The sequence below is a fragment of the Rhincodon typus genome, chromosome 21, assembly GCF_021869965.1.
Source record: "Rhincodon typus isolate 14 chromosome 21, sRhiTyp1.1, whole genome shotgun sequence".
In the NCBI taxonomy this organism is placed as follows: Eukaryota; Metazoa; Chordata; class Chondrichthyes; order Orectolobiformes; family Rhincodontidae; genus Rhincodon; species Rhincodon typus.
In genome coordinates, this window is record NC_063352.1 from 36,121,695 (window position 1) to 36,149,199 (window position 27,505).

Consider the following 27,505-nt stretch of genomic DNA (forward strand, 5'->3'; position numbering starts at 1 on the left):
AACCTCTTGATTATCCCCCTCAGCTGTTGGATCAATACTCCGTCATGTTGAATGTGATTTGGAAGAAAAACATTGCGAGTGGCAAGGACACGGAATTTACTTGGGTTGGGTACTTCAACGTCCGTCACCTAGAGTGGCTCAGTAGCACCACTACTGACCAAGCTGTCTAAGTCCTAGAGTGCGTCCCTACTAGCAAACTTTTTTTTGAACTGTTCCTAAAGCATTAATATCCTTCTGTAAGTATGGTGATCAGTACAGTACACAGTACTACAGAAGCAGTAACCTCCCTCCTCTTGTGTTCAATTTCCCTCTCAATAAACTATGACATTCTATTGGCTTTCTTGATTACTTGCTGTACCTGCACTCTAACCTCCTATGATTTATGCATTAGGACACCCAGATCTCTCTGCATCTCAGCTCTGCAATTTCTCACCATTCAGATAATATGCTTTTTTATTCTTTCTGCCAAAATGGACAATTTCGTACTTTTCCATGTTCCTTTTTGCCAGATATTTGCCCACTCACTTAATCTATCCATATCCCTTTTTAGGCTCCAAAAGGCTTCTTCACAGCTCACTTTCCTACTTATCTTTGTGTCGTCAGCAAATTTAGCTAACATACCTTCAGGCTCTTTGTCAAAATTGATAAATTGTATAAATTGTAAAGAGTTGAGGGCCCAGCACCAAATCCTGTGGCACACCACTTATGACATCCTGCCAGCCTGAGAAAGATCAATTTATTCATACTGTCTGTTTTCTGTTAGCCAGCCACACTTCTATCCATGCCAATATATTACCCTCTACACCATGAGCTTTTATTTTCCACTGTACCCTTTGATGTGGCACCTTATCAATTGCCTTCTGGAAATCTAATATTGGTATTGGGGAAAACACTAGAGTCCATTAAAGAAGATTTAATAGCAGAGCACTTGGAAAACAGTAGCAGGATCAGACAGAAGCAGCATGGATTATGAAAGGGGAAATCGTGCTTGACAATGGAATTTTTTGAGGATGTGATTAGTAAGAGTTGATGGGGGCATGGTGGGGAACACAGTGGATGTGGTTTACTTGGATTCTTTGAAGGCTTTCAATAAAGTTCGCATGAGAGATTGGCATATAAAATTAAAATGCATGGGATTTGGAGTAGTAAATAAGAATCCCTACATGCAGAAAGAGACCATTCCGCCCATTGAGTCTGCACTGACCCAGTCTCCCACCCTATTCCTGTAACTCTGCATTTTCCACGGCTGATCCACCCAGCCTGGACGTTATGGGGCAAGTTAGCATGGCCAATCCTCCTAACCTGCACATCTTCCGACTGTTGGAGGAAACCAGAGTACCTGGTGGAAACACTTGCAGAGACAGGGAGAACGTGCACACTACACAGACAGTCTCCCAAGGCTGGAATCGAACACTGAGGCAGCACTGCTAACCACCGCGCCACCATGCTCTATATTGAGATCGTTAGAAAACTGGTTGACAGACAGAAAACAAAGAGTAGGAATAAAAGAATCTTTTTCTGAACAGCAGGCAGTAACAAGTGGCATAACCACAGTTTTCGTTAGAGTTTACTAGATTTATATGACATTGTCTTAAGAGAAAAGGTTGGACAGACTGAGCTCGTTTCCACTGCAGTTTAGAAGAGTGAGGGTGACTTAATTGCAGTATATAAGATTCTGAACAAACGTAACAAGCTGGATGTGAAAAGGATGTTTCCTCTTGTGGGTGACTTCAGAACTAAGGTGCACTGTTTTCAGATTAGGTTTTATACTTTTAGGACAAGTAAGAATTTTGATTTCAGGATTGTGTGACTTTAGAATACTCTGCCTCAGAAAGCAGTTGGTTGAGGTAGTGTCATTGAGTGTTTTTAAGGCAGAGGTAGATCCTGGTAGGCCAAGGGAATAAAAGGTAATTGGAGATGAATGGGAAAGTGGAATATCCAGCACAAAAGGATCAGCCATGTTCTTATTGAATGGTGCAGCAGGCTCAAGCCAAATAAATGGTCACCATATGAACTCAATTTGTACGTTTGTATATTAAGTACATCCCTGACAGTCCTGTGGTTGAACTTGCATCCCAAGGATTTCAAGACAGTAGTTCGCCATCACTTTCTTGAGGGCAATTAGAGATAAGCAATAAATGCTTGCTTAGCCAGAGACTACCACATCCCAAGGAGATTTTCCTGGTCAGCCAGAACTGTGTGGCAGCACACTCAAAATCTTGTTTCAATAACATTACCTCTGATTCTTCTAAACTCCAATCTGCTCATAAGACAATACCCTTCATCCCAGAAATCAATCTAATGAATTTCTTCTGAATGTTACCAGAGAAACTATATTGTCTTTAAATATGAAGATAAAAACTGTACAGAATACACTATATTGAGTCTCACCATTGCTGCACAAATGTTACAAGATTTCCCTACTTTTATATTCCTTTTTCCCTTCAGCGAAGGGCAACATTGAGTTTGCTTTCTTAATTGCTTGCTGTACCCTCATGCTGAGTTTTGTGATTAGTGTAAAAGGACACCCATATTGCTCTGTACCACAGCATTCCACAGTGTCTCTCCATTTAAATCACTTTCTGCTTTTCCATTCCTCACAGTTTTCCACATTATACTCCACATCTGCCAATTTTCTGCAGATCTAAATCCCTTTATTGACTCTTTTGGTTCTCCTCATAATTTGTTTTGCCACTTTATATCATCAGCAATTTTGGCCACAATTCACTCGGTTCCTTCACCCAAATCATGAACATAAAATATAAATAGTTGAGGCTCCATCACTAGTTACAGTTTACCATCCTGAAATTGGCCAATTTAAGCCAAATCTGATTGTTTTATGTTAACCAATCCACTATCCATTCCATTACCTCCTATGTTGCCGTAGCCACAATTGAATGAACCTAATTGAGCAAATGGAATCCTTTGGTTAACTTCTCAACCAAAAGAAGACAAATTTGACAGTGCAGCTCTCCTTCATTGCTGCCGTTCTAGTGAACACTCCTTCAGTGCTGCCATTCTGACAATGCAATGTTTTCTCGCTACTGACCCTCCAGCAATCTCTCAGCACTAATGCTCTGACAGTTCTGTAAGCTTCACTTAACTTGTTCACTGTCTGGAGTGGGATTTAAAATCACTATCATTTGACTCAGAGACAGGAGTTGTACATACAGCCCACGTTGAACACCTTATTGTACACGGACTGAAATATTGTCAAATCTTGTTTGATATTGAGTTCTGAAGCACCCTGGAATATTTTGCTATGTTCAAGTTGCTGTATATATAAGGCATGTTGCTGTTGGATTTGGGGAGCTAGGCATGAAATATAACTTGTTCATTTTTATTTGCAGTTGGGCTGCTTTAATTTAACATTAGTTTCACATACAAATAGACAGGAATTCTGATCCTGGGGGTATGAGTTAGGTTTGTGCAGTTCCAGTTTGATCAAATTTAATCTGTACACTTTCACATGAAGTGTTGCCATGGGATGCATGATGTCAGTGTTGTGTTTACATGAAGTTTAGTGGAGGGATCACTTCCCAGACCCCATTCCAGCTTTTCAAATCTCTGTTGTCTTTTTCACCATATTGAGTGAATGAAGGGCGGGTGTACAGTGTGTTACTTAACATTTGTTTGGATATTTTATGCTTTCTGGGATATTGCCAGAGCCTTGTGTGACTGCCAGTGTGGGAAGGCTGGAGGTTGAACATGTAAATATGCTGTGTGGGAACTGCTCAGTCTTTTGTTTGCATGGAGAGCTGAGAGTGAAAGGGGGGTGGGCAGTCAGCTCTGAACGTGCAGAAACTCCAAATGTGAGACTCCAAGTAAAATGACAAGATATGGACTGGAGCCAAATCACTTCCGGGGAATCAGCATTTAAATGATTCAAAGTGAAAAGATTTCTGTTTGTTTGAATCTTGTCAGAGGTTTTAGTGGTGGAAGTCTCAAATCTTCCACCCATGTTCAATGCAGTCCTCTACATTCTTACATTCCCTACACTTCCCTTTTCTACTCCTCACTTTACTCTCCCCGTGTTCCAAACCCCCCCCCCACCCCAACACTACTTTCCTCCTACCGCTTGATCCTCCTTCCATATTCTTCCTGTCACCCTATCATCCTCTGCACTTAACCTAATTTCTCCATATGTCTCACACTTCCCCGAAGGCTCCTCTTCATGTCCTCCACCATAGTCTACCCTGTTCCCCCACCTGTGTTTGTCCTACTGTCCCTACGTTTCTACTATTCTCCTTTTGCATTCCCCATTTACTGTCTTGACCCCCACTCTCCCTTTAGCCCCAACTCTTCTGTGTCCACCTCCATGACCCCCGCCTCCCTATGACTACCCTTCTTGCCATGTTTCCCGCCTTTTTGCCTACCTATCCTCTTAGTCATCCTAAGTTTCTGGGTATCCTGTATTCTCCAATATTACACAGACAATGTCTGCCCTCTGTTGGAAGTGAGAGTCATTATGAACTGATTCAGTCTATTTCTCATGTTTCCCATTGTGGCTCTGACCACATGCTGTTTATACATGAATTTAGTGTTTCGGTCTGAAAACCAGTTGTAGTAACGCTCTGCACTGGAACAAGGCTTATGTGCAGAGAGGCCTTAAGGGATAGGAACAGAAGTAGGCCATTCAACCCATCAGGTCTGCTCCACTCCTCAATGAGATAAACAGAGGAGGAAGAAAGAAATCAAAGGAATCTGGGCTGGTTCTTCCCTTCACTTTGCAGACAGAAATTGTTTGTAAGGTTGGGGGTATTGAAAGACAGGGTTATGATTCTGCATGTTGCACTGAGGCTGTGAATAGTGATTCTGATGAGGTCTCTCTCTCTAATCCCCAGATCACTGATCCCGCTGTATGACACGGATTCTGGGTTGCTGATCCTTGCTGGAAAGGTGAGTATTAATGATGTCATGCTCCAGGTGGAAACTGATGTTCGGAGATGGCTTTTCTTAACACTTTCATTGGAAAATGGGAAATAGGAATAGGAGGAGGCCATTTTGCCCCATGAGCCTGCTCCACATTCAAATAGATAATGGCAGATCTCCTGTCTCAATACTGTTTTCCTGCACTATTCCCATATCCCCTGGTATCTTTAATATTGAGAAATCTAACGACCTCTATCTTGAAAATACTCAATAATTGAGTTCTGTACCCCTCTTACAGAATTCTAAAAATTCCCTGCTTGAAGTAATGCTTCCTCATCTCAGTCTTAAATGGCTTATCTTGTATTCTTAGACTGTGTCGCTGATTCTAGACCCCCCAATCCCAACCAAAGGAAGCATCCAACATCTACACTGTCGAGATCTGCAAGAATTTTGTATGCTTCAATGAGATCACCTATCATTCTAAATGCTAGAGAGTATACATCATCTTTTTAATTGCTCCTGTTAGGAAAGTCATGCATTCCCACAAATCAGATTGACTAATCTTCAATGGACTCACGCAGTGGCAAGAATACTCTTCTTTAAGTAAGGAAAGTAAAACTGCAGAGAATAAACAGATAAAAGTTACAAAACATACCATTTCATGATGGGATAATGACATCAACCAAGATGGAGATACGAGGCAACAACAAGCCCACACAGCTTAGTCTGGTTGAAGTGAGTGAATTCTGAGGGCAGCTGATAGTTGCAACACCTTTCAGTTTGTTGGTGATCTGGAAATCAGCAACACTGGCCAAATAATAATTATATAATTTTAGAACTGCAGGTTACAGAGGAACAAATTGAAAAGAAATATTGTTTAACAAAGGCTCAGCGGAAGGGAGTCAGAGTCCGAACTGAGTCAAAGTGTGGATTCAAGTCCTGCTCATCGCTGATATGAATGTTGCACTGTTAGACGGGTTAGTGTTGTGAAAACTTCACACTGTTCAAGGGTCTGAATACTGGGAGAACTGCACTGTTGGAAGGAGCAATGATAACAGGTTGGAGATACTCACAGAGTGAGTCATGCATTGTTGGTGCACCAGCACCAAAGAAGCTCTGCATTCTCAGAGGCTTGGTACTGCTCGAGGGCCAATTCTGCAGGCATGCTGCACTATTGGAAGGGCAATACTAAGGGAGCACTGCAGTGCTGAAGGGGGAGTACTGAAGAAGTAGTGCACTATTGGAAGGACACTACTGAGTGAGTGTTGCACTTTTGGTGGGGTAGTACAGAGGGAGCACTGCATTGTTGGTGGGTCTGTACATAGGAAGCTCTGCAGTATTGGAAGTTTGGTCCCAGGGGAGCACTGAACTTTGGTATTGGAGCAGGGGGACGGGGTTGCGCTGTCCTGCTGAGGGACAACACTGAAAGAATGCTGCACTGTTGGCGAATTATTAATGTGGAAAAGTGGTGTTTTGGAATGACAGTACTAAGGCAACACTGTTGGAGGTGCTATCTACCAGATGAGATGTTAATCTGCGTCAATAAAAGCAAAATACTGTGGATGCTGGAGATCTGAAATTAAAACAGGAAATACTGAAAAAGTCCAACATGTCTAGCAGCATTCTTGGAGAGAGAAAATGATTCAATGCTGAGAGAAACTGAACTGAAGTTCAGATCTGACCACGTCATATTGGATTCAAAATGTTAACTCTGTTTCTCCATCAACAGATGCTGCCAGATCTGCTGACATTTTTCCATCACTTCCTTTTTTTAAATTTATGTTAAACTGAGTCCCTATCTGCCCAGGCAGGCAGAGGCAAGAGATTTGATTGCACTATTAGAAGAAGAACAAATTAGTTCTCCCTGATATGCAATTCGTATATCTCGGGCAACATTGCTAAAGCAGGTGCTAAAACAGTTCATTGTCACTTTGCTGTTTGTCAGATCTTATTGCTATAGAAACATTGCTTTTAGAAGAACATTCAATACTCTACCCTCTGACTGTCTGTGAATTGTTACCCTTCTCCAAACTTCCAGTGTTCAATTTTGCCAATAGCTAAGTGTCTATTGTATTTCACTTCCATACAGGAACAGAAAGGAACTGTTCAGCTCTTTGAACCTTTTCTGGTGTTTAGTTAATCATAGAACATGTGACCTGCAACTCCATTTGCTCACTGTTCCTCCATATTCCTCAATACTCTTGACCAATCTCTTGATTTCCCTTCAAAGCACCAATTATTCTCCGGCATCCACTGGCATTTCAGGAGAGGCAATTTTAGATTTCCACTTGGCCTTATATGAAAAACATGCACCCTGGTTTCACTGTTGAATGGCCTCACCCTTTATCATTGTTTACAGCCCTGTGTGAGTAAATGCAAGTCCTTCAGTGAAGGAGCAACTAAACTGAAGCCTTCAACAAAGGAATCTGCAAACTAACAGAAGGGCAGATTTATCTGATTGCAGATTTTGGACAACCAGTCCCTTCTGTCTATGGTTTCTGAGCCCCAATACAAATAACCACCCAGCAGGGCTGACCTGGTATTTATTGGCTCAATGTTTAGTTTCTGGGATGAAAGGATTTACTTATAAGGAAACATTGACCGGATTGGGCTATTGTCAAAGGAGTTTAAACTACATAGTGTGAAAGATCAAAATAGGAAGATGTAATAAATTAATTAGAGAAGACAAAGCAAGAGATCAAAGTAGCAATAAGGGAATAAGAGAGAATCAACCCGTACTCCTTGGCATTCACTGTTATTGCTGTTGCTGAACCCCAACATTATCAACATTTTGAGGGTTGCCATTGACCAGAAACTATACTGGACCAGCTATATAAATGCTGTCACCAAAACAGCAGTTCAGAGGCTAGGAATTCTGGAGTGAGAAACTCACCTGTCTCCCCAGTGCCTGTTCACTGTCTACAAAGCACAAACCAGGAGTGTGATAGAAAACTTTTCTGCTGGTCTGGATGAGAGAAGTTCCAACAGCACTTAGGAAGCTTGACACCATCCAGGTCAAAGCAGCCCACTTGATTTCCATCCCATCCACCATCTTGAGTATTCATTCCCTTCATGACCAATGCACTGTGGCAGCAGGATGTATCATGTACAGAATGCGCAAGATAAGCAGTGACGCATTAATACTCTATAAGCAGCACCTTCCAAACTTCTGACCTGTACCATCTAGAAGGACAAGGGCAATAGATGCATGGGAACAGCACCACTTGCAGGTTCCCCTCCAAGTCACGCACCATCCTGACTTAGAACTATTTTGCCATTCCTTTGCTGTCACTGGGTCAAAATCCTACAACTCTTTCTAACAGCACTGTGGATGTCCCCACGTCTCAAGAATTGCAGCAGTTCAAGAAGGCTGCTCACCACCACCTTCTTCAAGCCATTTAGGGATGTGCAGTAAATTCTGGCTAAACTAGTGCTGTCCACATGTCACGAACAAATAAAGAAAAGGGAAATAATGATTAAGAGTATGGCAGGAAGGATCAAGGGACAGATTAGAGATACCTAACAGTATACTACATGTAAAAATATTAAAAAGCAAATGATAATCGGTACTTTTTCCTTTATGATTTGCTGCTTGAGAGAATTTTGGAATCTGGCAGGTAGCTCATACTGATTGATGACTTAATTTTCATGGATGCCCTAGGTCATTTCTAATTGAAATCAGAATGCAATTAACGCCATAATAGGAGATATAGAGTTCAACAGATTTTATAGGAAGCTATTTTTCATGTCAGTAGTGAGCACTATCCTTTTGCTGCTAACCACAAACTCCAAATCAATGCTATTAAACAGGCACGAGCCACTTAGTTCATCATCTGTCATTGAGAAAGTATTAAGAGTCTATTATAAAGATTTTAACAGTACAGCATTTAGCAATACATAATATAGTCAAGCAGAGTTAACAAGGCTTCATGAAGGGGAATTCATCCCTGAAAAGTTTATTATACTTCTTTGAGGAGGTAGCAAGCAGGTGGATAAAGGAGAACTAGTGAATATAATATAGTTGGATTTTCAGAAGGCATTCAACAAGGATAAGGCTACATAATAAGAGCTCATGGTATTGGGGATAGTATATGAACATTAATAGAGGACTAGATAACTAATAGAAGACAGTTAGGATAAAGGGGACATTTTCAGGACAGAAAACCATTCAGTAGAGTGCCACGGAGATGAGTGCTGGGGCCACAGTTAATTTACAATATGTATTAATGACTTAGACAAGGAAGGTGAATGTACTATAGCCAGGTTTGCAGATGACACAAAAACAGGTGGGAAGGCACGTTGTGAGGATGATTCAAAAAGTCTACTGAAGGATACAAATGGGTTTAACGAGTGGCAGATGGAACAATAATGTGTAAAGTATGAGGTTATGCACTTTGGCAGGAAGAAGCGCTGAATTTATTTAGATGGGGCAAGACTGCAGAAAGCTGCAGCACAGAGGGATTTGTGAGTTGTTGTGCATGAATCACAAAAAGCTAGCATACAAGTTCAGCGGGTAATACAGAAGGCAAATGGAATGTTGGCCTTTATTTCAAATAGAGCAGCGTATAAATAGGGAGGTCATGCTGAACCTGTCCTATGCACTAGTTAGAGGTGGAATACCATGAACAGTTTTGGTCCCCTTATTTAAGCAAAGGTAAACTGGCATTGGAGACAATCCAGAGAAGGTTCACTACATTGATCCCAGGTTTGGAGAGATTTTCTTATGAAGAGAAGATCATTAGCTTGGGCCTGTATCCATTGTGGCTTAGAAAAATGAAAGGAGACCTTACGGAAACATTTTTGATTCTTAGGAGGCTTGATAAGGTAGACGTGGGAGATTGTTTCCCCTGTGGGAGAATCCATGACCAGAAGAAAGAACCTCAGAATAATGAGTCACACATTTAATTACAGACAAGAAGAATTTTCTTTCTCTGAAGGTGGCAAATCGGTAGAATCCTTATCACAGAGGGATGTTGAAGCAGGGTCATTCAGTATATTCAAGGCTGAGATAGATGATGGATTTCTAACTATTTAGAAAATCCAGGAATTTGGTAAAGGCAAGAAGGTGGAGTTCAGGATTATAACATTTGCCATGATCTCAATGAATGGTGGAGCAGCCTCGATGGACTGATTGGCCAACTTCTGCTCCAATGCCTTTTGGTCTAATTATATAAAATGCTCATTCATCATATAGATTTTACATATGGGGCATGTTCAAGTAAAACAATACAATTTGAATAGCATATAATAATGGCTATTCTAAGGATTACAGTGCTGCGAGTATGGAGGCCGGATTGCCCCTCTATCTGCCTTCTGTTCTCAAGTTCACCACTGAGATTGTGATATTCACTAGGATCATTCCCAAAGCTGTGTGCAGCACCAGCGAAAAATGATGGTCAAGGAAGTATTTAAAGCCAAAATGTTCTTTCCAGAGCTGCCCATTATATCAGAGAAAGGACTTGTTTTAGGCTATAGAGAGCTGCCAACTTTAGCTTATTCAGCAGTCTGCCTTGTGGTTTTCTTTGGTCCTCCATTGAGCTCATGGATATGTTTCAGCTCTCTATCAATTATTTGTTTCCCTGTCTTCAGGTTTAGTGAATGCCTGTTAGCAGGTCCCCTCCGGGTCCATGATTCATTCCATCCCACTGATGCTGTTGCAATACTGTGTCTGGGAAATTTTTAGAGTCCTAAAGTAAATGCTAGATCTCATTCAAGAGGATCAGCAGTATTGCCTCTCGCAGTTTTCAGCTTTTAAAGGGATCAATTTCAATCATATCTCACTCTACTTCTGTAACTGAAAGATCAGATCTTCAGAGTTAAAAGGATCTGACCAAGTTAGGTATAAAGAGCCAATTTTAAAATATAAGAATAACTGATTATTAACAACTTGTGAATTAACAAGTAGACACAGCTGCTTAAGCCTGAAATAAATAAAGCACTTTAGATGCTCTAACATGCAGCTCTGAAATTAATGTAAGTGTAAGTAAATAATGGTTATTTGCTTTTGAACTTCTACAGATATTCACCTATTTTAATCTTGGATGTTTTAAGTATGAAGATAGTATTTAAAAACTTCGTGCAATGACATCATTCCAAATGTTTTGCACCTGCAGTTAGCACCATGAACTTATGTTCTGTGACAGAACATTAAGTGATGGATTTCTTTGTAGGAAAGACTTGAAGTGTATTCCTGGAACCATTCAACATTCGTATATGTGTACATGTGAGAGAGAAAGCCTGTGATGTAAGGTGGAATTCAAAAGGTTTTTCGAAAAAACCTTCAACGGCGTCAAAAAATATGCGAGCAGTTTAAACTGGTTAGAGAATGATCGAATTAATTTGAAGAATGTTCAGCAAACTAATGATGTCCAACTGCTGTATCAGAATAAGAATAATATGAACTATGAAAATAAGGCAGTTCAGGGTCGATGACAGACAATCTGCTCTAAATTTTGTACAAAAGCAGAAATTATGCAGGTCTGGCAGCACTTGTGGAGACAAAGCAGAGTTAATGTTTTGAGTCCAGTGGCACTTCTTTAGAACTGCTCTAAACCTTGTTGCATAGGAATGAAGAAATTGAACACTCAGTATTAAACTTCTACACCACCTACCCCAGTCATAATTAACAGGAACCAGAGCTCACTTTGAGACAGTAACTACCAAACATCAGTAAAAACCAAAATACGTGTGGATGTTATAAATCAGTAACAAAAACAGAAGTTTCTGGAAAGACTCAGCAGGTCTGGCAGCATCTGTGAAGAAAAATCAGAGTTAACGTTTCAGATACGGTGACCCTTCCTCAGAACTGATGGTAGCTAGCAAAATGTTGGTTTATATGTTTACATCATCAGTAGTAGCTTCAAGGACTTGGATCTGCCTCCCTCAACTCCTACTGCCCTTCAGCATTGAACATCACTATTGCTGTGGTCTGTATTGATTCACATGAGGTGAAGTGAGATTATCTGGGCTGTCTGACTTGTTAACCATTAATCACAAGCATCTGCATGTCTGCACAAGCATCAGCTAACATCTGGACAGAATACAATCCAATTTGACTTTTTGAACAAAGTTTCGTGTTAATTAACTAAATGATAAATTAGCCTTCTCTAACTTGCAAACAGAGCAGTTTGTTTCCATTTTAAAAACTGAGCTGTCATCTTAGTATTAATGGTGACATCCACCAACAACCAGTTCTCGTGCAGCTGGAGGGAATAGATACTCGAAGTTGAAAAAACTGTTAAAGAGCCCTCTTGTGGCGCAGTGATAATGTCCCTACCCCTGAACAGAAAGATGGGTTCAAATCCCACCGGTTCCAGAGGTGTGTAATAACATCTCTGAACAGGTTGATTAGAAAAATAGGGTTTTGAAAAGGAAAACTAGGTTAAATTTTTTTAAAAATTAAAACTTCTTTTAAAAAAAGCTCTTGTGGCGCAATGTCCCTATCTTTTGAGCCAGGAGACCTGGGTTCAAGTTCCACCTGCTCCAGAGGTGTGTAGTAACATATCTGAACAGTTTGATGTAAGAAAATATTTTTTAAAATAAGCTTTCAACATCATTCTAATTAAGTTCAATGAACAGCATCTCATCTTCCAACTATGGTCTTCCAGAAAACAACAATTTCAACAATTTCAGTTCATAATCTGTCTTCATGTTTACAGATTGAAGCTCTTGGCCATGATTTTACGATTCCCATTTATATCTCCACAAACCGATCTTTTGTCTTGTTTGTCTCATGATCGTCTTGCACCTTGTAGTAGTGCCTTTATGTGGTTGAATCTCTAGTCTCACAGCCCAAATTAGATCTTTTGTTTTGGCCTTTCACTCAATTCTGCAGTTGGAATTACTTGAGCTGTTATATTTTCTTCAGTTTCTAGTTCTGATGACATACTATTGACCTGAAACACCAGCTCTGTTTCTATCTCTGCAGATACTATCGGATCTTCAGAGTAATTTAGCAAATTCTGTTTTTATTTCAGTGTTCCAGCATCTGCAGTAATTTGCTTTTTGTTCGGTGTCACTAAGACCAGTGCTCCTGTATCAGAACTTTGTTGCCCGCAGTCTTAATAAATCTCAGAAATTTTACTTTTAAGGCACATTTGAGTGAAAAACATCATGTGCCTATCAGCAGTGGTCAGAGCGCATGTAAGATCAGTTTCTATGAAGACAGAGTGCTCTGTAGTTAAATCTTAGATGTTTAAAAGTTAGATTTAATGTAAAGGCAGCAATTTCCTATATTTCCAAATTCCCACTGCTAACCACTCACCCTACTTTGCAGTTAGGAGCTTCCATAGCACACACCTGAATAATAGTGTCTGGTCCAGGTGAAGATAATGAGGAGGATGATTCTATCACTTTGGTTTCTCCTGGAGAAGGAGCTGAGCTTTGACTCCTAGCTCCCAGGCTGTTCTGTAGATAAGGAGTCAGTGCTGTCATCATCAAGTGAGAATGTCTCTAAAGTTTTGGGCAAATGCACTTGGCCAACTGCAAAAATAGGTCTGAAAGTGATTTGTGAAGAGGACATAAAATGTCTGCAAAGGGATACAGAATAAGTTGAGTCAGCAAAAGTTGGTAAATGGAGTAGAATGTAGGAAAAAAGATCTTTTCCACATTGGCAGGAAGAATAGAAAAACAGCATATTATTTAGGTTGAGAGAGATTACACAGTTCTGGGGTACAGAAGATTTGGATGTCGAATATGAATCAAAAAATAGTAGGCAGGTATAGAATGTGATTAGAAAGGTAAATTGAATGTTGTAATTTATTTCAAGGGCAATGAAATATAAATGTAGTTTTTCTTTGCACAGAGCTTCGTGAGATCACATCTGGAGTACTGTGTGCAATTTTGGTCAGCTTTTTTAAGAAAGGATATAAATATATTAGAAGCAGATCAGAGAAGGTTCACTCAGCTGATTCCTGAGATGGGTGGGGGAGGGGCTAATCTTATGAAAAAGGTTGGACAGGTTAGGCCTGCAGCATTGGAGTTTAGAACAATGAGTTGTGAAACATATGATTTTTAGAGTACTTGAAAGAGTGGAAGCTGAAAAGACATATATTCTTGTTGGAAGGACACGATTTTTAAAAAAAGGATTTACCTATTTTAGATGGAGATGAGAATTTGTTTGCTTGGTGAAAGGGGAGGTGTTTGTTAGTATTGTATCTGAGGATCTGTGTATGAAAATAGTAGAAGAAGAGTCTTGAATATTTTTAACACAGAGGTAGATAAAGTTTTGACTAGCAATGAGTCAAGGGTTATCTGGGGTAGATTTGTCATGTGGAGTTGAGCCATAATCAGTTTGGCTATGATCTTTTTAAATGGTAAAACTGTTTGGACAGGTAGAATAGCCTACATCTCCTGTTTTGTATGTTCATATGTTTATGTTCGTAAGAGTTTAGAAAATTGAGTGGTAATCTAATTAAAACATAACTTTCTGAAGGAGTTTGACAGGTTGGGTGCAGAGAGAATGTTCTCCTTTTGTGGAATCTAGAACTAGGGTCACAGATTCATTGTAAATTGTCTCCGATTTAAAAAGAGGAGAGGTAGAATTTCTTCTCTGAGAGCTGTTAATCTTTGGAATGCTGTACCCCGGTTATCAGTGGATGCTGGATCTTTGAATGTATGCATGACTGTGGTCGACAATTGTTTCATCTATAAGAGAGTCATATGATCCTTGGTTTGGGGTGTAACGCGAGAGAAGCAGGCAAAAAAATAGAGTTGAGGCCCAGATCAAGTTGGTCATTAAAGATAGTAGGAACTGCAGATGCTGGAGAATCTGAGATAACAAGGTGTAGAGCTGGATGAACACAGCAGGCCAAGCAGCATCAGAGGAGCCTGCTGTATTTGCTTTCTTGACTGGTACCTTTCTGCAGCAGTGACTCTGTGACCAGGAGAAGAAGTCACTAATAGTTGCTTAAGAGGGAGAGGTGTGGAGTAAAATTATTCCATTGTCTGAGCCCTGGAAATTCATATAATCTTCATTTTATTGGCAGTGTGAGAGGTTAATGGTAATGGTACCAATTTGTACATGTGTCACACACACATTTGTCTGAGTAATGAGTCAGTTTATGTAAAGCTGTGCTCCATTGACACCTCTTTGTTCTTCCATGCAGGGTGATAATGTTCTACATTGCTTTGAAGTGTGCACTCCAGCGGCCACTTTAACCCAAGGTAAAGTTGATTCATCGGGAATGATTAGCTCCTGAATCTCTCTCCCTCAGCACCTTTTGTAATCCTCCACTTTTATGTTCTTGCATCTTTCCCTTGTGCTGTGGGTCATGACTGATTCCAATGTATTGATTGCAGCTGAAATGCTGTTTAAAAAAAATTTCAATTCTCACTGTCTTCCACCTCACTATCCATGCATTGTCAGACTCTGCCTGCCTTTGGTCTTATTGTAACTTTGTGTAAATCTCCAGTGAATCAATGCCTGACAGAGTTGAAGTCCAAGGGTGTTGCAATGGTGCCCAAACTTGCGCTGGATGTGATGTCATGTGAAGTAATTCGAGTACTGCAGCTCACTGAGAACTCCATTGTGCCCATCAGCTACAGAGTGCCCCGCAAGGTAACCAATAATGATCAGAAACTGATCAGCATCTGCAGTTCCTACTATCTATGATCAGAAACTGAGAGGCTTAGATCTCCATGCTGTATGACTCTATGACTTTACTTGATGCACAGCCCATAGCTCAGAGAGTAGATGTGGTGTAGATACAGATGAATTCAGTGGTCTCACCAAACTTAATATATGTTTTGCATGTATACAGCTGGAGACGTTTGGTCCATTCTGTTAGTTCCCTTCTCCCACACAGGTGACCAATCTGATCTCATTCTAATTCTCTAATATTTTTCTTTATTATGTATTTCCTCCCAACTACCACATTTCCCTGACCTTCAGCAGTCACATGTGACAATTTCTTCCATTTTATTGATCTTTATTTGGAAACTTTTCTTCCTCTGCACCACCTTGAGTGTACGGTTTACTTCACAATTGACTACAGTCCACCTCATGAACACCCACACATTCAGCCCCAGACCCTATGGATTACAACCTAACAATCAGCCTCACAATTTATCAATCATTTCAGTGTAAAGTTGCATGGAGGGGTGATGGCATAGTTGTATTGTTGCTGAACTAGTAATTCAAAGATCCGGGTAATGTTCTGGGGAACTGTCTGAATCCCACCACATCAGATGGTGAAATTTGAATTCAAATAAAAATTTGCAATTAAATTTCCAATGAAGACCATGTCCAATTATCATAAAAACCCATCTGGTTCACTAATGCCCTTTAGGAAGGAAGACTGTTGTCCTGGACTATACTTGACTCGACAAATGTAATGTGCTTTACTCTTAACAACTCTCCTGTAATGGTCTAGCAAGCCACCCAGTTGTATCAAACTGCTAAAAAGTCTCAGAAAAGAAATGAAACAAGATGGATCACTTGGATTTGCTCCAGGCATTAGAAATATCAACAACAAATTCAACCCTTTTGGCCTTACAACATCCTTGTAGTATCTGGGAACTGGTGTCAAATTGGGAGAGCTGTTTCGTATGTTAGTCAAGCCAACTGCCTGACATTGTCACAATCAAGGAATTATACCTGCAAATGTCCCAGAATCCATCATTACCATTCCCGTGGTATGTCCTGTCCAGCCAGCAGAACAGAAGAGGTGATACTTATTTGGGAGGGAGTTGCTGTGATTGATTCATGATCCCATGAAGCGTCATGGCATGAAACATGATAAAGGATACCACCTCCTGATTACCATGAACCACCATCCCTCAGCTGATGAATCAATACTCTTCCATGTTGAACAAGACTGAAAGGAAACGCTGAGGTGGCAAGGGCGCAGAATATATTCTGGTTGGGGGATTTCAATATCCATCACCAAAAGGTCATGCAGCAGTACCATTACTTACAGAGCTGGTTGAATTCTAAAGGACATGGCTGCAAGATTGGGTCTGTGGCATGCCGTGAGGGACCAACATGAAGGAAAAGCATATTTGATCTCATCCTCAACAATCTGCCTACTGCAGTGCATGTGTCCATATTAATATCAGTAAGAGTGACCGCCATGCCTCATTTTTAGGAGTGCCTGATATTGCTCCAGGCATGCCCTCCTGCACTCTTCATCAATCCAGGATCAATCTCCTGGTTTTACAGTAATGGTAGAGCAGGAGATGTACCATGGAGATATGAGGTCGCACAGTCCATTTGAGTATAATTGCACTGCTGCTGATGCCCCAAAGCACCTCAAATGCCCAGTCTTAGGTGCTAGATCAGTTTGAAGTTTGTCCTATTTAGTACAGTGATAATACCACATAACACATTGGAGGTATCCTTGTGTAGAAATGGCCCATCTTCATATTGAGGATACCTCCAATGCGTTATGTGCTACTATCACTGTACTAATTAGGACAAACTTCAAACTGATCTAGCAACTAAGACTGGGCATTTGAGGTGCTTTGGGGCGTCAGCAGCAGTGCAATTATACTCAAATGGACTGTGCGACCTCATATCTCCATGGTACATCTCCTGCTCTACCATTACGATAAAGCCAGGGAGATTAATCCTGGATCGATGAAGAGTGCAGGAGGGCATGCCAGGAGCAATACCAAGCACTCCTAAAAATGATGCATCAATCTTGTGAAGCTACAACACAGCTGTAACCACATCTAATTCCACAACCAATCAATCAGATTGAAGCTCTGCAGTCCGGTATAATCCAGTCATGAGCAATGGTGAATGTTAAGCAGCTCACTCATTTGTGGAGCACACTACACGAATATTGCCCTCCACAATGTTGGTGGGGAGCCCAGCATGTAAGTGCAAAAGTAAGGCTGAAGCATTTGCAACATCTTCATCCAGAAGTGCCAAGTAGGTAGACAACATGGAAAATTGTCCAGATATGCCCTGTACATAAAAAGTAGGACAGTGTAACCTGGCCAATTACTGCACCATCATACAGTCTAGTCTTGATCATCAGTAATGTGATGGGAAGTGTAATCAACAGTGCTACCAAGCAGCACTTGCTTAGCAATAAATTGCTTACTAACACAAAATACAGTCTTGGACCAACATGGACAAGGCCTGATCTCCAGAGGCGAAGTGAGAGTGACTACCCCTGATATCAAGGCCACGTTTTACCTCTCAAAACTAGAGTCAATTCAAATCAGAGGGAAACTGTTCACTGGTTGGAATAAATCCTAGCACAAAGGAAAATGGTTGTGATTTGAGGTCAGTCATCTCTGCTCCTGGATATCACTGCAGGAGTTCCTCAGGGTAGTCTTCTAAGCCCAACCATCTTCAGCTACTTCATCAATGACCATCATAAGCTCAGAAATGGGAATGTTCGCCGATTGATTGCGCAATGTTCAGCACCATTCACGACTCCTCAAATACTGAAGCAGTCCATAGTCAGAAGCAACTAAACAAGTGGCAAGTAACATTCAAGGTGCACAAGTGCTAGGTAATGACCATTTCCAACAACAGAGAATCTAACCATCGCCTTTGACATTCAGTGGCATTACCATTACTGAATCCCCCACCATTAACACTCTGGGAGTGTTAATTGACCAGAAACTGAACTGGACTAGCCATATATATAATTGTGGGTACATGATCACATCAGAGACTAGGAATCCTGCAGCAAGTAACTTACCTCCTGACTCTCCAAATTCTGTCCACTGTCTACGAGGTGCAAGTAAGGAACATAATGCCACAATCCCCACTTGCCTTGATGAGCGCAGCTTAAGAAGCTTAACACCATCTGAGACAAAACAACCTGCTTGATTGGCACTGTAGGCATAAACATTCACTTCCTCTACCACTGATGCACAGTCACCACAGTGTGTAGCATCTACAGGATGCCCTGCAGAAATTCACTAAATCTCCTTGAGCTGCACCTTTCAAACCCATAACCAGTACCATCTAGAGGGACAAGGACAGCAAGTACATGGGAAAACCACAATCAACATTTGCAAGTTCCTCTGCGAGTCACTCACTATCCCGACTTGGAAAGATATCATCTTACCTTAGGTGTCACTGAATTGAAATCCTGGAACTGCCCCCCAGCAGCATTGTGGGTATATCTAGTCCAAATGCACTTTAGAGATTCAAGACCTCCCCACTAACACCTCAAGGGTAATGAGGGATGGGCAATAAATACTGGCCCTGGCAGTGAGCTGACGTCTCAATGAAGAAAACAAACTGTGTAATCAATGAATTTCTTCAACAAATATTTTCAGTATGTTTGTTTTGTATTTATTATCCCAGTCTCTCCATGAATTCCATGATGATTTATTCCCAGACACTCCTGGTAAAGTTCCTTCAATATCTGCGCTGGACTGGTTCAATGGTTCCAATAAGCAGGTAAATGTCACCCTCACTCAGTATCAGTCTACCTCTATCTCTCTCTCTCATTGTCTGTGTTATTCAATGTTTCTTTCTGTGTCTCTCACTGTCTGTTTCATTCTCTGTGTCCTAATCTCTCCCCACACATGGCTACTGGATTCCAGTTCTGTATTTCAGCCGTATGTATTTACTGGTTGCTGTAATTGCTATGTTTGTTCCTTTAGGTACAGAAAGTTTCTTTACATCCAGCCAAACGCACAAAGCAGAGTTTCATCTCTATTGCTGTGCCTAGTATGCGGAAATCTTCAAGAGAATTGAGAGAACTAACTCGCAGGGGAGAAAAAGAAATGGAAGAAGTGCCTTGGGGAACAGGAAAATCTGTAAGTAGTATTTCAGTCACTTAGAGCAAGTGATCTTCCCAATCTGCTGCCATAAAATAATGGGATATTAATAAGTCATCATTTTGCACTTAGTTAGTTGTTCTTGCAAACCACATGATAGGTGCAGGCTGAGAGCAGAAACACATTCCCATTCTTGGAGAAACCAGTAGAAACCACCCCTCAACAGAATCTAGTGCAAATCAGACCTTTGGCTCTGCCAGGGTATTCAGAAAAACAGAGCTCCATTTGGAGTGAATGAGTAAGTGAAAGGTTAAAATAGTGGGGGCAACAATGGTATAGATCAAGTGGGGTACAATGGTTGGTGGAAAGGTAGTAGGTGAACAAGAGTCTTTGATAGGTGGCCCATGACTATCAAAGGTCCTGGGATCCTAAGCTTCATCACAAGAGGAGGAGGATTTAAACCTGCCATTTTGCAGGTTCCACCTCACTTTAGGGATGTATTCAATCTTGGACATCCTGGGTATATATCAGCCTGGGAGATGATACAAAAAGACATTTCATTAGAATGGTACCTGGGATAACACAACTGTGCCACAATGACAGACTAATTAAATTGAGGTTATATTACCAAGGAGTTGTATATTCTGTGAATTGAAAGTGTTAAAGGATGGTCTGACTGAAGTGTGATTGAGAAAAGTGGAGAATTACTCTCTGCTGTAGAGGAACCTAAAAAATCGGAATGGGAAAGTGAACTGAGCAAAACATTGTTATGGCATTTTGAAATAAACAAAATTATAGCATGTCGTAATGACAAGCATGCTTCTGCAGAACCAGTCAAGGTTTTACAAGTAGACAGATCTTGGAAAATAATAGAATCATGGAATGCTACCTCACAGAAAGAGGCCATTCGATTTGTCGTGCCTTTTCGAGTTCATTGGTACAGCAATCCAATGAGCTCTGTTTCCCTGTTTATTGGCCAATTCCATTGGACATTTTTTCCTTCAAATATTTATTCTGTTCTCTTTACAAAGTATCTATTAAATCTGCTTTCCTGCCCTTCCAGGTCCAATGCAAAAAGCAGACAGGAATAAGCTGAGGGACTGGGTTTAAGATGAACAAACCTGAGTTTTATTAATGATACCAGAACTGAATGTTTAACTCCTGTTTCTGGGTGTGATCAATAGTGGATGTGTTGAATGATTCAGAGGTGTAGTCTGTGTGATTGACAATGAATGCAGCATTAATATGATTGATAGTGGGTGTGGTCACAGTGACTGTCTGATCAACAGGTGTGCCCTTGGTGGGTTTGACTGATTATAACTGGTGACTACACGGATATACAAAATGTGGATACAAGTACCTTTTTATGGAGAAACTTGATGACCTTGAATTGCCCACTGGAAATGCCCTTCAATTCACAATGACTGATCTATATTTAAATATCTGTTATGATTCCTATAGATATGATAACCTTTCAAAAAGAGGTAAATTTCCCATCTGACAGAAAAAAAACCAAAGGACAAGATTTCATGTTGTAAGACTTTCACAGCTATAAACCTGCTAAAACCAACCTATACCAAACATTATTTGATTGCAACTCATGCAACAAACTAAAGAAAAGTTACTTTTACATTAACTAAACACAACCAAATGCATCTTATGGAACATTTTTACAGAACACTTCCTTCTAGCTGATATGTACAAAATTAGAACAGTTCCCAGCTCTCCAATATGCTGACCTCATGGCCAAACCAAGTTGAAACCTCTAGTAAAGCCTTTGACATGGTTCCACATGTAGACTAATTAGTAAAGTTAGGTCACATGGGATTCAGGGTGAACTTGCCAATTGGATACATAATCGGTTTCACGGCAGGACACCGTAATGGTGGAGGGTTATTTTTTGGACTGGAAACCTGTGACCAACGGTGTTCCACAGTGTTCTGGGTCCTCGGTCCTCTTTTGTTTGTCATTTATAAAAATGATTTGGATGAGAATGTAGAAGGCATGGTTAGTAAGTTTGCGAATGACGCCAAAGTTGGTGGCATTGTAGACAGTGAAGAAGGTTTTCTAAGATTACAAAGGGATCTTGATCAAATGGGTCAATGGACTGACAACTGGCAGACAGCGTTCAATCTGGGTAAATGCGAGGTATTAATTTTGGTACAACAAACAAGGATAGGGCTTATATGATTAATGATAGGGCCTTGGGTAGTGTTGTAGAACAGAGGGACCTAGGGGTGTAGGTACGTAATTCTTTAAAGTTTGTGTCACATCTCAACAGGATGATTAAAAAGGCATTTGGCATGCTTGCCTTCATTGCTCAGTGCATTGAGTAAAGGAATTGGGATGTTATGTTGAGGTTGTACAGGACATTGATGAGGCCTCTTTTGGAATACTGTGTCCAGTTCTGGTCGCACATTTATAGGAAGGATATTATTTAGCTGGAGACGGTTCAGGAGAGATTTACCAGGATGTTGCCAGGTATGGAAGGTTTGAGTTAGAAGGAAAGGCTGGATAGGCTAGGACTTTGTTCACTGGGAGCGTAGGAGGTTGAGAGGTGACCTGATAGAAGTTTATAAAATAATGAGAGGTATAGATAGAGTTGATGGGCGTTGTCTTTTCCCGAAGATGGGGTTTTTCAAGACTAGGGGGCACATTTTTAAGGTGAGAGGAGAGAAATTTAAAAAAGACATGAGGCACATGTCTTCTACACAGAGGGCAGTTTGCGTGTGGAATGAACATCGTGATGAAGTAGTGCATGCAGGTATAATTATAATGTTTAAAAGACATTTGCATGGATATATGAATAGGGAAGGTTTTGAAGGATATGGGCCAGGAGCAGGCAGGTGGGACTGGTTTAGTTTGGGATTATGTTCGGCGTGGACTGGTTGGACCGAAGGGTATGTTTCTGTGCTGTAGGGCTATGATTCTATGACTCTAAAATTATTCCATATGCCCCAAGTTTTCAATTGTCATCACCTTAGTGACTTCATTCCTCAATTCTCCAAGAGCCCGATCTGTTTCATTTCCAGACTTTTTAACAGGAATATATCTACCACAAGCATCCTGTCTACTCAACAACGCAAAAAGTTCACCTGATTCTCCATGGCAGTAGCTTCTTTGTCTCAAAACAGAACTTGTTTAAAAAGGTAACACAGTGTGGAGCTGGAGGAACATAGCAGGCCAGGCAGCATCAGAGGAGCAGGAAAGTTGACATTTCGGGTCGGGACCTTCAATCGTCAACTTTCCTGCTCCTCTGATGCTGCCTGGCCTGCTATGTTCCTCCAGCTCCACACTGTGTAATCTCTGACTCCAGCATCTGCGGTTCTTACTGTCTCTCCTTTTAAGAGGTACTGTGTAAAGGTGTTTTAAAATTTTAAAATTCAAATTCAATACTTAAGTAGATTTTGTTTGCGTTTCTCTCCCCGTGGCAACAGATCAAATGAACCTGTCTCTGAGCAGAAATGTTAAGTGGAACTCACCATCCCTTTTTCAAAAAGTTCCAATTTACCTCAAGATAAAGGGGACATTTTAAACCATAAATGTCTATTAAAAACTCAGCATTCTTGGAACTTTGGAACATAGGAATGGGAGTAGGCCATTCAGCCCTTTGAGCGAGTTCCACCATTCAATATGACCATGGTTGATTATCCACTTCAAAACTTATTTTCCACACTATCCCAAATCATTTTACCTTGCTGGCATTTAGAAATCTGTCAAATCTCTACATTTAACTTACTCAATTGCTGAGCTTCCACAACACTGAGAAAGAAAATTCCAAAGAGTCACAGTCCACTGAGTAAACAAATTTCCCTTCATTTCATGGTAAGAGCCGTCCCCGTTACATTGAAATGTGCCCCTTGGATGGGGTGTCTAGAACTAGGGGAAACATCTTGCCTGCATCTACCCTGTCTATCCCTTTTTAAGTATTTATAGGTTTCAATGAGATGGGCTCTCATTCTTCAAAACTCTCACAAATACAGCCCCAATGTCTCTACTTAGGACAATCCTGGGAACAATCTGCTTTCAGGATCTCATTTGTATTCCAATCTGTGTTGGCACCAACGTGCACCACAAACTCTGGCTGTTCACCCTCTTCTAGTAGGATAGCCTGTAGCCACATGCGGTGATATTTTTGAGCCTGGCTCCAGGCAGATAAGACACCATCCTGGAGTTCATGTTTACTGCCACAGAAATGTCTGTCTGATGTCCTAAATATTGAATCCCCTTTCACTATTGTCTTTCCATTTTTCTTCTTTCTTTCTGTATAATTGAGCCACCTGTAGTGCCACATACTTAGCTCTGGCTCAGGAACCACCATCTTCACCATAAAACATAAAATGGAAAACAGATTGGCAAGCCAGATAGACTTGGGGACTCTTACATTGCATGCCTGGCTCTTTTAGCTGTTTGGCTGTCACCCATTCCTTCTTTGCCTGTACACACAGCTGTGGTATGACTGCCTCCCTAAATGTGTCACAATGTAGTTCTTTGCCTCATGGATGCCCAACGTAACTCCAACCACCACTTGAGTTCAGTATTCTAGAGCACAAGCTTATGCAGTTGATGATATTTCCTGCAGATTCATTCATCTAGGACAAGTGGTGTATCCGTGACTTCCTGTATATGGAAAGCACATAATACCACTTGATCAAGCTGACCTGCCATACCATAATTTGAAAGCCTAATATTACAATTAGGATAAGTAGAATCACATAACTAGTTTCTTGCTAATCAGCTTTTTCCCTGTACTAAAGTAAGAGCCAATTACTGGAGGCTGGTAAAAGTAAGAAAAGAAATGAGCATGCTTACGTACCAAACTCCCAGTTTACACTCTGTCCACACAAAGTAGCTCTCCATGTAGACATGGCAGCACTGAGGAAGGCCTCTTCTTTCCTCTCTTAAAAGCATCTAAATTCTCAACACCACCAGTTTTAAATAGTCAGTTTGTGAACTAACTGGGTCTGCTCCACAGTCAATGTATAATCTTTAAGGCTGGAATAAAATGTAATTTTTCTTACCATAAAGAGTAATTCTTTGTGAATTGCCAAATTAAAGAAAAACTAGCCTTTAAATAGAAATGAATTCATAAAACTCTCCCACTCATCAGCTCTCATGACATCTATTTATTCCTATCTGGAGCTAGAGCAACAAATTCAATACAGAGAATTGTCTTCCCTCGTCCACAAAATCAGAAACAGTCTGGAGATCCATCAAGCAAACCACTTGTGTAACACTGTTATCGTATTAACATGTGCTAAGGTGTTTCACAGGAATCATCATACAAAATTTGAAGCCAGATCTCTTAAAGAAATTTAGGACAGTTGATCAAAGAGAGAGGCTTTGAGGAAGCCTTCCAGGAGCAGAGCGTTGGAGAAGTATAGAGGTGAAATTCCAAAGTTTGGAGCTCAGGCAGCTGAAAGCACAGCCATCAGTTGGGGAACAATAAAATTGGGGATGATCAAGAGGCTATTAGAAGGGTGTAGTAAAGCAACTTCAGCCTCACCTTAAATTCTTTATGTGAAAATTTTCAATTTGTTTTGAGCACAGCATTTACAATCTTTGCTGCCTGTTCTCCTCTTGTTCCTGAGCTTTCTGTTTGGGGTTGCATGTGTTTTGTTTTAAAACAAATTTCAGGTTGACAATGGACAGACATCGTCATCAAGTTCCATCAGCTCAATGACCTCACCATCCAACACCTCTCCAAGCAGCACCAGCTCAAAGTTCACCGATTTTGTAACCCCTCAAAGCCAGAAATCTCTGCACAGTATCTTGGGTGAGTTAGAAAGAGAAGCTGAAAAGCTGTTTTTCAGTGCCATGGGGGAGTTGGAACAATTTTTTAGTATTGAGCAGCTGCTGCTGCAGCATAGAAAATGAAGCTGAGGTTTGAGCAACGTGGAAAGGGTCAGAAGGTTGGTGGATAAGTGTGGGTGACAAACTGGGAAATACTTGCTGTGTGGGGTGGGAATGACAGTTCGGTATACTTGCTGTGTAGCACTGGGAATGACAATGTGATATGTTCACTGTGGAGTAGGACCAACACTGGTATACTTGCTAGGTGGGTCAGGACTTGATATTTTGGTGTTCTCTCTGTGTGGGGTCAAGACTGAGAGTGCACTATACTGACTGGGGGAAGGGGAATGACAGTATGGTATACTATGCTAGTTCAGGACTGACAGCATGGTGTACTGACTGTGTGGGTGGCAACTGACCCTTTGGTGTCTTCACTGCGGAATCAGAACTCGGATCATTTATGTGGTGACTGGAGCAGCTAGATGGTGTTTTCATGCTGTGACTATATTCTCAACATCTTTTGTATTTCATTTCTCAGGCAACAATTCAAAGTTCAGACATGTACAAGGCACAGTGTCTCATCGGGACACGCACATCACTAATCTGAAGGGATTAAACCTGACGACACCTGGCGAGTCTGATGGATTCTGTGTGAATCGTGAGCGTGTTGCAGTTCCTTTGAAGGTGTCGGGTGGGCAGATCGCTGTGCTGGAGGTGATTACTAGGACTCTGTCACTCTGCTCACTTGCAATCAAGTTTTACAGTTATATGAAGAGAAAGCTACTTTCAGGGAAGCTTGGGTCAGGACTGAGGTTCAGAGGGCTGGATACCACTCGGGCTGTTAAGACTGTAGAGGAGCTTTATTCTTCTCCAACATCTGCTACACCTGCTCTGGGGTGTTTGAAGTGACCAGTTTATAGGGAGTTTTACTCTGTATCTAACTTGTACAGTACCTGTCCTGGGAATGTTTGAGAATCTAGAGCAAGTTTTATTCTGAATCAGCCTGTCTAAGGGTGTCCTGGTTCTTCATGGTGTCTTGTATGAACAATTATTGCTACCCAGACCATCCAGAATGTATCAAGAGTTCTGAAATCTGAAGATTGTTTTTATGTTCAGTTCATTACAAATCTTTGTCTTCAGTATTGTTTGCTTTCTGCAGCTGTCGAAACCTGGGCGGCTGCCGGACAACTCCCTTCCCACCATCCAGAACAGTGCAGCTGTCACTGACCTCAGCTGGGATCCCTTCAATCGCCATCGTCTTGCTGCCGGTACTGTTGCATATTTTAGGTTCTGTGCTGTAGCATGCACTGCTGTAGGAGAGAATATTTTATCATGAAAGCAATTATTTGCAGAAATGTTGTAATATTCAAATACCTTATTATCTTGTTTCCTCTGGATTTCAAGATGTTCTCAACTCTGCAGTCTTCATTGCTTATTCCAAGATGCTTTTCCATGGACTGAGAGACACTTATCCCACTTGTGCTTTATAACAACCATTTCCTGATGCCATTCTGTCTTCACTTTGGAGGCTGCATTTCTCACATGATTTCTGTTTTCACACTATCTCCTTCTCCTTCAGACAGGCTGTTTTCTATTTTAAGTCTGTTCATCCAATAGCTGGCTGAAGCTATTTCCTGGCTCATTCAGTGATGCCCACTTGTCCACTGAGAAAAGGAAAATAAAAATTGCAGGTCTATGGGGAAAGACCAAAGAAATTGGACTAACTGGATTGCTCTTCAAAAGAGTTGATTTCAACTTGATTGTCTAAATTCTCTGTTTCTTTGAGAGCTGATTTTGTCCTGATGTGTACAGCGACAAGGTGAAATGGTTATCTGCAGTAATGCTGAGTTCAGTTCTTGATACTTTCTATACCAGCCTTCACAGACAACACCCCATCACAACAGTTAGCCTGTGAGTAGGTTGATGAATCAATTAATCTGTGAAAGTAATCTCTCAAAGATTATGTTTCAACTGGAGGGAGTGTTTGTCACCAGTTTTACATTTTAAAAAGTTGATTAGTGAACACAATAACAGGATTGAGTCCTTACTCAGTGCATTACTTGTCTACAAAGTGAAATGTTTCAAGTAAACAATTCCTAACTTAGAGCCTGACTAGCTCAGTCAGTTGACCTTCAAATGTCTAGTCTGA

General features: G+C 40.9%; 1 protein-coding gene across 3 annotated transcripts in view; it reads left to right on the forward strand.

Annotated features, from left to right (window-relative positions):
* Positions 1 to 27,505, forward strand: part of coro7 (coronin 7) — a 137,533-nt gene that overhangs the window by 94,087 nt on the left and 15,941 nt on the right. For all 3 annotated transcript variants that reach the window (XR_007264353.1, XM_048609371.1, XM_048609372.1), the window contains exons 10-17: positions 4,845 to 4,899; positions 14,979 to 15,036; positions 15,285 to 15,430; positions 19,145 to 19,240; positions 19,447 to 19,602; positions 25,201 to 25,339; positions 25,895 to 26,070; positions 26,516 to 26,624. Coding sequence is in view for 2 of the 3 variants with exons in the window: in XM_048609371.1 (XP_048465328.1) it covers positions 4,845 to 4,899; positions 14,979 to 15,036; positions 15,285 to 15,430; positions 19,145 to 19,240; positions 19,447 to 19,602; positions 25,201 to 25,339; positions 25,895 to 26,070; positions 26,516 to 26,624 (935 nt within the window). In the remaining variant the exon portion in view is untranslated. The remainder of the gene's footprint in view (positions 1 to 4,844; positions 4,900 to 14,978; positions 15,037 to 15,284; positions 15,431 to 19,144; positions 19,241 to 19,446; positions 19,603 to 25,200; positions 25,340 to 25,894; positions 26,071 to 26,515; positions 26,625 to 27,505) is intronic.